This window comes from Triticum urartu, chromosome 3A (genome assembly GCF_056163025.1).
Source record: "Triticum urartu cultivar PI428250 chromosome 3A, HENAU_Tu73, whole genome shotgun sequence".
NCBI classification, from domain to species: Eukaryota; Viridiplantae; Streptophyta; class Magnoliopsida; order Poales; family Poaceae; genus Triticum; species Triticum urartu.
Genome location: NC_141875.1, coordinates 75849791 through 75861020, shown reverse-complemented (window position 1 = coordinate 75861020; position 11230 = coordinate 75849791). Strand labels below are relative to the sequence as shown.

The following is an 11230-nucleotide window of genomic DNA, read 5'->3' as shown; positions in this document are numbered from 1 at the left end:
ATTTGGTATTATCTTGAGCCATCGTGACAAATAGTCAATCCAACACACAAGCACACAAGAAGCAAGCGAAGAAAGACGAACGGAAAAGGGGCGAATAAAACGGCAAATTGTGAAGTGGGGGAAAGGAAAACGAGAGGCAAATGGAAAATAATGTAGCGAGGGATAAGAGTTTATGGTGGGTACTTGGTATGTCTTGAGTTGGTGTAGATCTCCCCGGCAACAGCGCCAGAAATCCTTCTTGCTACCTCTTGAGCATGCGTTGGTTTTCCCTTAAATAGGAAAGGGTGATACAGCAAAGTAGCGTAAGTATTTCCCTTAGTTTTTGAGAAGCAAGGTATCAATCCAGTAGGAGACAACGCACAAGTCACCTAGTACCTGCACAAACAATCAAGAACCTCACAACCAACGCGATAAAGGGGTTGTCAATCCCTTCACGGTCACTTGCAAAAGTGAAATCTCATAGAGATAGTAAAATAAATATTTTTGGTATTTTTGTTATATAGATTGGAAAGTAAAGATTGCAAAATAGTAAACGAGATGCGATGTAAATAAAATAGATGTAATATAATAAGAAAGAGACACTGGGGCCATAGGTTTCACTAGTGGCTTCTCTCACGATAGCATGTATTACGGTGGGTGAACAAATTACTGCCGAGGAATTGATAGAAAAGTGCATAGTTATGAAGATATCTAAGGCAATAATCATGAATATAGGCATCATGTCCGTGTCAAGTAGATCGAAACGATTCTGCATCTACTACTATTACTCCACATATCGACCGTTATCCAGCATACATCTAGAGTATTAAGTTCATAAGAACAGAGTAACGCTTTAAGCAAGATGACATGATGTAGAGGGATAAACTCAAACAATATGATATAAATCCCATCTTTTTATCCTCGATAGCAATAATACTGTAACGCCCGAATAATTAAGCGACAGTAACCTCACCCTACTATGCCGTGTCATCATATTTTATTAAGCCAATTTGCCACTTGGTGAAAATCGGAGTCAAATTCAAAATTCAGATAATAAGTCGAATTATTGTTTCTTCAAAGTATAAAACTAAAATGTTCGAATTTTAGTATATTTTCCCTTGATCATTTGTCTTGTTGAATCCAACATCATTTGGCTCTCCTTAGCTGGCACTTGAGAAGTGCTCGTCTAGTTTAGTGATTCCTAGCGATTAATCTCTAGTAAAATATATAGTGGTCCAACTCCAACAAACGTAACCATTTCAAAATAAACAAATAATTATGAGTTTCCAAATGACTCAAAACTTTATGTGCCGCTCCAAGATATTGCACTTGAATTTTGTGCCAAATTTCAAGCTCAACAAAATTCATTTGCTATAGCAAGTAAATAGAAAACAATTGTAGAAATGTAAAGAAAAGAGAAAAGAGAGAGGAAGGAGATGATCTAATATACTGGCATTGTGGCCCATTTAGCAAAAATCAGCCCAGCCACCCCCACACGCCCTCTTCTTCTCGCTACAGGAGGCTGGGATGGCCGTGGCGGCGACCCGCCGGCCGTGGCCACTTGCGTGGCGGCCATCCGACCCCTCCGGCGTCCTACTCGGCCTACAAGTCCTCCCCGACCCCCCTTGACGAAACCTAGCTATTTCCCCCGCTCAATCGCTCCACCCCCTCGCTCCCCTCTCTGTCCCGAACACCGCCGCCGCCGTGCGCCGCTCGAGCCCGCGGCCACCGGCGCCCCCGCGCCCGGGAACCTTTTCTAAGAGGTGCGCCGGCCACCGCTTCTTCTTCCTCGACCATCGGTTGAAGCCGAGGCGATCTACAATGAAGGAATCAGGCCCTTATTCATCCTCGGACGCGGCTTCTTCTCCAACAAACTCCGGCGCCGTCGATCCTCCCGAGCCTGCTGCCCTCCCCTACCGAACCACAGTGAGCACACGCTCCCCCTCGTCTCGTTTGCTTTGATCCCCGTGCCCCTAGCCTCTTCTCGCCGTAGCCCTAGACCGCCGCACTGCGCCCGAGCTCCTGTCGAGCTTGCACTTGCCCCGCCTCTGCCCGCGCTCCTCGCGGCCCGGCCTTCCGCTGCAGCCACGCCCTACACAGCGCGCGCTCGCTCTCCTGCCCGCCCCGCTACCACCGCCACTACCCTGCTCGGCAGCGCGTGTCTGCGTGCTCCGACGATGCCCGCACAGCCCCACGCCCGTCGCTCCTTGATGCTCACCTCCTGCACTGCTGCAGCCCGCCGTCGCCTGCTGTCGTTGCCCTGCGCTGCTGCCACTACGCTGCTGCCGCCCGTGCCGTAGCGGCCTGGTCGTGGCCGCCGTCGCTAGCAGGCGCCGTTTGCGCGCGCGGTGCCGCGCCCGGCGCTGCTCGCTGCTCCCCGCGCTCTGCTTGCTGCCACACTTCTGCTGCTTCTTTCCTTGCCAGCGTTGCTCTGCCTGTACTACTGCTAGTACTGTAGCAGCGCTAGCTAGCTTTTTAATTTCTACATCGAGTAACCCCCTCGACAGCCCCTAAACTGCAGCTAAACAACTACTAACGGGGATAAAGAAAATATGAGTAGAAAGTATATTTCACAAACTTTATTTTATCCCACTGGACCAAACCTTTTTGATGCATGGATTAATTCCTACGAAAATCACAAAGTTCAATGTCCTATTAACAGAAAAACCGAAAAACAGTTTTATTTTCATAGCTAGTTTAGTGCTCTTGATGTTCAAGCAAATGAACACTAATATGGATGAAATTGGTACTAATATGTAGATCACAGAAAAGTACCCAAAATTGATATGAGGCACTAACTCATAGGATGTACAGAACAAAAGTTGTAGTCTTTTGAAAACAGCCAAGTGATGTTTAAAAAATCTGTCGAATTCCCAGACTTCGCAAAATTTCAGGGATTTCCAGAATATTGTTTAAAACTTTAGAAATTCATATATAATAAACCGTAACTCGGATGAAAAAGTTTTATACATGAAAGTTGCTCAGAACGACGAGACAAACCGGAATACGCTCTCCGTTCATCTGCCACATGCACCTAGCATAGAGAACATCTAACCTTTCCCCTCCGGTTCGTCTGTCCAAAAATGCAAACTTCGGGAAAACTTTCCCGGATGTTATCCCCCTTCGCCAGTACCGTGTAGTGTCGCGTTAGAACACCCCTAACACCGCTTTTTGTCTTGTCATGTATATTATTGCACTTGTTTGCTCTGTATTTACTGTTTCTTCCCCCTCTTCTCTCTGGTAGACCCCGAGACCGCTGCTAAGGCCCCGGTGATTGACTACGTCACCGACGACCCGTCCTTCTCGTCTGAGCAACCAGGCAAGCCCCCCTTTGATCATCATGATATCGCCCATTCCATTCTCTCATGCTTGCATTAGATTTTGCTACTGTAATTGATTGCTCCTATTCTAATGCATAGCCTGCTTTTGTAACCTGCTTATTGTTACCTACCTGCTTATCCTAAGCTGCTTAATATAGGTTGGTTAGTGATCCATCAGTGATCCCCACCTTGTCCTTGTTGCCCCGCTTTATGTTTGATGACTCGATCAACGTGATCGACGTCCAGGCCACGACACCGCACATCACCCCCCCCCCCCCTAGTTGTACGACTCTGTAGAGTTACTATCGAGTGCCGAGGGTGACACCTCATACATCACTCCTGATGAGATCTTTGTAGTGTAGCTATTCGGTCGTGGTCATTAAGGGTGATTTCCTCTTTAACCGCTTCCGATACAACTCTGTCATGCAACCCCTCAAGTGTGAACCTCAAGGGTGGTTCCTCTTGAAGGAAATATGCCCTAGAGGCAATAATAAAGTTATTATTTATTTCCTTATATATCATGACAAAAGTTTATTATTCATGCTAGAATTGTATTAACCAGAAACATAATACATGTGTGAATACATAAACAAACAGAGTGTCACTAGTATGCCTCTACTAGACTAGCTTGTTAATCAAAGATGGTTATGTTTCCTAACCATGGACAAAGAGTTGTCATTTGATTAACAGGATCACATCATTAGATGAATGATCTGATTGACATGACCCATTCCATTAGCTTAGCACCCGATCGTTTAGTATGTTGCTATTGCTTTCTTCATGACTTATACATGTTCCTATGACTATGAGATTATGCAACTCCCGTTTGCCGGAGGAACACTTTGTGTGCTACCAAACGTCACAACGTAACTGGGTGATTATAAAGGATCTCTACAGGTGTCTCCAAAGGTACATGTTGGGTTGGCGTATTTCGAGATTAGGATTTGTCACTCCGATTGTCGGAGATGTATCTCTGGGCCCTCTCGGTAATGCACATCACATAAGCCTTGCAAGCATTGCAACTAATGAGTTAGTTGTGAGATGATGTATTACGGAACGAGTAAAGAGACTTTCCGGTAACGAGATTGAACTAGGTATTGAGATACCGACGATCGAATCTCGGGCAAGTAACATACCGATGACAAAGGGAACAACGTATGTTGTTATGCGGTCTGACCGATAAAGATCTTCGTAGAATATGTAGGAGCCAATATGAGCATCCAGGTTCCGCTATTGGTTATTGACCGGAGACGTGTCTCGGTCATGTCTACATTGTTCTCGAACCCGTAGGGTCCGCACGCTTAAGGTTTCGATGACAGTTATATTATGAGTTTATGAGTTTTGATGTACCGAAGTTAGTTCAGAGTCCCGGATATGATCACGGACATGACGAGGAGTCTCGAAATGGTCGAGACATAAAGATTGATATATTGGACGGCTATATTCGGACACCGGAAGTGTTCCGGGTGATTTCGGAGAAAACCGGAGAGCCGGAGGGTTACCGGAACCCTATCGGGAGAAGTAATGGGCCATATGGGCCTTAGTGGAGAGAGAGAGGGGCAGCCAGGGTGGGCCGCGCGCCTCCTCACCCCCTGGTCCGAATTGGACTAGGAGAGGGGGGGCGGCGCCCCCCTTTCCCTCTCCCTCCCCACTTCTTTCCCCCTCCTAGTAGGAGTCCTACTCCTACTAGGAGGAGGACTCCTCCTTGGCGCGCCTATAGGGCCGGCCGGCCTCCTCCCCTTGCTCCTTTATATACGGGGGCAGGGGTCACCCCTAGACACACAAGTTGATCTTCGTGATCGTTCCTTAGCCGTGTGCGGTGCCCCCCTCCACCATATTCCACCTCGGTCATATTGTAGCGGTGCTTAGGCGAAGCCCTGCGATGGTAGAACATCAAGATCGTCACCACGCCGTCGTGCTGACGGAACTCTTCCCCGACACTTTGCTGGATCGGAGTCCGGGGATCGTCATCGAGCTGAACGTGTGCTAGAACTCGGAGGTGCCGTAGTTTCGGTGCTTGATCGGTCGGGCCGTGGAGACGTACGACTACATCAACCAAACGCTTCCGTTGTCGATCTACAAGGGTACGTAGATCACACTCTCCCCTCTCGTTGCTATGCATCACCATGATCTTGCGTGTGCGTAGGACATTTTTTGAAATTACTACGTTCCCCAACAGTGGCATCCGAGCCTAGGTTTTATATGTTGATGTTATATGCACGAGTAGAACACAAGTGAGTTGTGGGCGATATAAGTCATATTGCTTACCAGCATGTCATACTTTGGTTCGGCGGTATTGTTGGACGAAGCGGCCCGGACCGACATTACGCGTACGCTTACGCGAGACCGGTTCTCCCGACGTGCTTTGCACATAGGTGGCTTGCGGGTGACAGTTTCTCCAACTTTAGTTGAACCGAGTGTGGCTACGCCCGGTCCTTGCGAAGGTTAAAACAGCACCAACTTGACAAACTATCGTTGTGGTTTTGATGCGTAGGTAAGATTGGTTCTTGCTTAAGCCCGTAGCAGCCACGTAAAACTTGCAACAACAAAGTAGAGGATGTCTAACTTGTTTTTGCAGGGCATGTTGTGATGTGATATGGTCAAGACATGATGCTAAATTTTATTGTATGAGATGATCATGTTTTGTAACCAAGTTATCGGCAACTAGCAGGAGCCATATGGTTGTCGCTTTATTGTATGCAATGCAATCGCCCTGTAATGCTTTACTTTATCACTAAGCGGTAGCGATAGTCGTAGAAGCATAAGATTGGCGAGACGACAACGATGCTACGATGGAGATCAAGGTGTCGCGCCGGTGACGATGGTGATCACGACGGTGCTTCAAGGATGGAGATCACAAGCACAAGATGATGATGGCCATATCATATCACTTATATTGATTGCATGTGATGTTTATCTTTTATGCATCTTATCTTGCTTTGATTGACGGTAGCATTATAAGATGATCTCTCACTAAATTTCAAGATAAAAGTGTTCTCCCTGAGTATGCACCGTTACCAAAGTTCGTCGTGCCCAGACACCACGTGATGATCGGGTGTGATAAGCTCTATGTCCATCTACAACGGGTGCAAGCCAGTTTTGCACACGCAGAATACTCAGGTTAAACTTAACGAGCCTAGCATATGCAGATATGGCCTCGGAACACTGAGATCGAAAGATCGAGCGTGAATCATATAGTACATATGATCAACATAGCGATGTTCACCATTGAAAACTACTCCATTTCACGTGATGATCGGTTATGGTTTAGTTGATTTGGATCACGTGATCACTTAGATGATTAGAGGGATGTCTATCTAAGTGGTAGTTCTTGAGTAATATGATTAATTGAACTTAAATTTATCATGAACTTAGTCCCTGATAGTATCTGCTTGTTTATGTTAATTGTAGATAAATGGCCCGTGATGTTGTTCCGTTAAATTTTAATGCGTTCCTTGAGAAAGCAAAGTTGAAATATGATGGTAGTAATTACACGGACTGGGTCCGTAACTTGAGGATTATCCTCATTGCTGCACAGAAGAATTACGTCCTGGAAGCACGGCTGGGTGCCAGGCCTGCTGCTGGAGCAACACCAGATGTTATGAACGTCTGGCAGAGCAAAGCTGATGACTACTCGATAGTTCAGTGTGCCATGCTTTACGGCTTAGAATCGGGACTTCAACGATGTTTTGAACGTCATGGAGCATATGAGATGTTCCAGGAGTTGAAGTTAATATTTCAAGCAAATGCCCGGATTGAGAGATATGAAGTCTCAATAAGTTCTATAGCTGCAAGATGGAGGAGAACAGTTTTGTCAGTGAGCATATACTCAAAATGTCTGGGTATAATAATCACTTGATTCAGATGGGAGTTAATCTTCCAGATGATTGCGTCATTGACAGAATTCTCCAATCACTGCCACCAAGCTACAAGAGCTTTGTGATGAACTATAATATGCAAGGGATGAATAAGACTATTCCCGAGCTCTTCGCAATGCTGAAAGCTGCGGAGGTAGAAATCAAGAAGGAGCATCAAGTGTTGATGGTCAACAAGACCACTAGTTTCAAGAAAAAGGGCAAAGGGAAGAAAAAGGGGAACTTCAAGAAGAAAAGCAAGCAAGTTGCTGATCAGGAGAAGAAACCCAAGTCTGCACCTAAGCCTGAAACTGAGTGCTTCTACTGCAAGCAGACTGGTCACTGGAAGCGGAACTGCCCCAAGTATTTGGCGGATAAGAAGGATGGCAAGGTGAACAAAGGTATATGTGATATACATGTTATTGATGTGTACCTTACTAGAGCTCGCAGTAGCACCTGGGTATTTGATACTGGTTCTGTTGCTAATATTTACAACTCGAAACAGGGACTACGGATTAAGCGAACACTGGCAAAGGACGAGGTGACGATGCGCGTGGGAAATGGTTCTAAAGTCGATGTGATCGCGGTCGGCACGCTACCTCTACATCTACCTTCGGGATTAGTATTAGACCTAAATAATTGTTATTTGGTGCCAGCGTTGAGCATGAACATTATATCTGGATCTTGTTTAATGCGAGACGGTTATTCATTTAAATCAGAGAATAATGATTGTTCTATTTATATGAGTAATATCTTTTATGGTCATGCACCTTTGAAGAGTGGTCTATTTTTGATGAATCTCGATAGTAGTAACACACATATTCATAATGTTGAAGCCAAAAGATGCAGAGTTGATAATGATAGTGCAACTTATTTGTGGCACTGCCGTTTAGGTCATATCGGTGTAAAGCGCATGAAGAAACTCCATACCGATGGACTTTTGGAACCTCTTGATTATGAATCACTTGGTACTTGCGAACCGTGCCTTATGGGCAAGATGACTAAAACACCGTTCTCCGGTACAATGGAGAGAGCAACAGATTTGTTGGAAATCATACATACAGATGTATGTGGTCCGATGAATGTTGAGGCTCGTGACGGATATCGTTATTTTCTCACCTTCACAGATGATTTAAGCAGATATGGGTATATCTACTTAATGAAGCATAAGTCTGAAACATTTGAAAAGTTCAAAGAATTTCAGACTGAAGTTGAAAATCATCGTAACAAGAAAATAAAGTTTCTGCGATCTGATCGTGGAGGAGAATATTTGAGTTACGAGTTTGGTCTACATCTAAAACAATGCGGAATAGTTTCGCAACTCACGCCACCCGGAACACCTCAGCGTAATGGTGTGTCCGAACGTCGTAATCGTACTTTACTTGACATGGTGCGATCTATGATGTCCCTTACAAATTTACCGCTATCATTTTGGGGTTATGCTTTAGAGACGGCCACATTCACGTTAAATAGGGCACCATCAAAATCCGTTGAGACGACACCTTATGAACTATGGTTTGGCAAGAAACCAAAGTTGTCGTTTCTTAAAGTTTGGGGCTGCGATACTTATGTGAAAAAGCTTCAACCTGATAAGCTCGAACCCAAATCGGAGAAATGTGTCTTCATAGGATACCCAAAGGAGACTGTTGGGTACACCTTCTATCACAGATCCGAAGGCAAGACATTCGTTGCTAAGAATGGATCCTTTCTAGAGAAGGAGTTTCTCTCGAAAGAAGTGAGTGGGAGGAAAGTAGAACTTGACGAGGTAACTGTACCTGCTCCCTTATTGGAAAGTAGTACATCACAGAAACCTGTTTCTGCGACACCTACACCAATTAGTGAGGAAGCTAATGATAATGATCATGAAACTTCAGAACAAGATACTACTGAACCTCGTAGATCAACCAGAGTAAGATCTGCACCAGAGTGGTATGGTAATCTTGTTCTGGAAGTCATGCTACTAGATCATGATGAACCTACGAACTATGAAGAAGCGATGGTGAGCCCAGATTCCGAAAAATGGCTTGAAGCCATGAAATCTGAGATGGGATCCATGTATGAGAACAAAGTATGGACTTTGGTTGACTTGCCCGATGATCGGCAAGCAATTGAGAATAAATGGATCTTCAAGAAGAAGACTGACGCTGACGGTAATATTACTGTCTACAAAGCTCGACTTGTCGCAAAAGGTTTTCGAAAAGTTCAAGGGGTTGACTACGATGAGACCTTCTCACCCGTAGCGATGCTTAAGTCTGTCCGAATCATGTTAGCAATTGCCGCATTTTATGATTATGAAATTTGGCAGATGGATGTCAAAACTGCATTCCTGAATGGATTTCTGGAAGAAGAGTTGTATATGATGCAACCGGAAGGTTTTGTCGATCCAAAGGGATCTAACAAAGTGTGCAAGCTCCAGCGATCCATTTATGGACTGGTGCAAGCCTCTCGGAGTTGGAATAAACGCTTTGATAGTGTGATCAAAGCATTTGATTTTATACAGACCTTTGGAGAAGCCTGTATTTACAAGAAAGTGAGTGGGAGCTCTGTAGCATTTCTGATATTATATGTGGATGACATATTACTGATTGGAAATGATATAGAATTTCTGGATAGCATAAAGGGATACTTGAATAAGAGTTTTTCAATGAAAGACCTCGGTGAAGCTGCTTACATATTAGGCATAAAGATCTATAGAGATAGATCAAGACGCTTAATTGGACTTTCACAAAGCACATACCTTGACAAGATTTTGAAGAAGTTCAAAATGGATCAAGCAAAGAAAGGGTTCTTGCCTGTGTTACAAGGTGTGAAGTTGAGTCAGACTCAATGCCCGACCACTGCAGAAGATAGAGAGAAAATGAAAGATGTTCCCTATGCGTCAGCCATAGGCTCTATCATGTATGCAATGCTGTGTACCAGACCTGATGTGTGCCTTGCTATAAGTCTAGCAGGGAGGTACCAAAGTAATCTAGGAGCGGTCAAGAACATCCTGAAGTACCTGAAAAAGACTAAGGATATGTTTCTCGTATATGGAGGTGACAAAGAGCTCATCGTAAACGGTTACGTTGATGCAAGCTTTGACACTGATCCGGATGATTCTAAATCGCAAACCGGATACGTGTTTACATTAAACGGTGGAGCTGTCAGTTGGTGCAGTTCTAAACAGAGCGTCGTGGCGGGATCTACGTGTGAAGCGGAATACATAGCTGCTTCGGAAGCAGCGAATGAAGGAGTCTGGATGAAGGAGTTCATATCCGATCTAGGTGTCATACCTAGTGCATCGGGTCCAATGAAAATCTTTTGTGACAATACTGGTGCAATTGCCTTGGCAAAGGAATCCAGATTTCACAAGAGAACCAAGCACATCAAGAGACGCTTCAATTCCATCCGGGATCTAGTCCAGGTGGGAGACATAGAGATTTGCAAGATACATACGGATCTGAATGTAGCAGACCCGTTGACTAAGCCTCTTCCACGAGCCAAACATGATCAGCACCAAGGCTCCATGGGTGTTAGAATCATTACTGTGTAATCTAGATTATTGACTCTAGTGCAAGTGGGAGACTGAAGGAAATATGCCCTAGAGGCAATAATAAAGTTATTATTTATTTCCTTATATATCATGATAAAAGTTTATTATTCATGCTAGAATTGTATTAACGAGAAACATAATACATGTGTGAATACATAAACAAACAGAGTGTCACTAGTATGCCTCTACTAGACTAGCTTGTTAATCAAAGATGGTTATGTTTCCTAACCATGGACAAAGAGTTGTCATTTGATTAACAGGATGACATCATTAGATGAATGATCTGATTGACATGACCCATTCCATTAGCTTAGCACCCGATCGTTTAGTATGTTGCTATTGCTTTCTTCATGACTTATACATGTTCCTATGACTATGAGATTATGCAACTCCCGTTTGCCGGAGGAACCCTTTGTGTGCTACCAAACGTCACAACGTAACTGGGTGATTATAAAGGAGCTCTAAAGGTGTCTCCAAAGGTACATGTTGGGTTGGCGTATTTCAAGATTAGGATTTGTCACTCCGATTGTCGGAGAGGTATCTCT

General features: G+C 44.6%; 1 protein-coding gene across 1 annotated transcript; it reads left to right on the top strand.

Annotated features, from left to right (window-relative positions):
• The first annotated feature begins 1450 nt into the window (after positions 1-1450).
• LOC147978646 (uncharacterized) lies at positions 1451-7866 on the top strand. The gene is made up of 3 exons (XM_087516644.1): positions 1451-1905; positions 3224-7554; positions 7659-7866. Exons 2-3 carry the CDS (start codon positions 7095-7097, stop codon positions 7670-7672), a joined length of 474 nt encoding a protein of 157 aa, XP_087372770.1. The 5' UTR covers positions 1451-1905; positions 3224-7094; the 3' UTR covers positions 7673-7866.
• The last annotated feature ends 3364 nt before the right edge of the window (positions 7867-11230 follow it).

Bases quoted from the DNA above. Each gene is read 5' to 3' on its own strand.
- LOC147978646 (XM_087516644.1), top strand. From the start codon at position 7,095: ATGGAGGAGAACAGTTTTGTCAGTGAGCATATACTCAAAATGTCTGGG.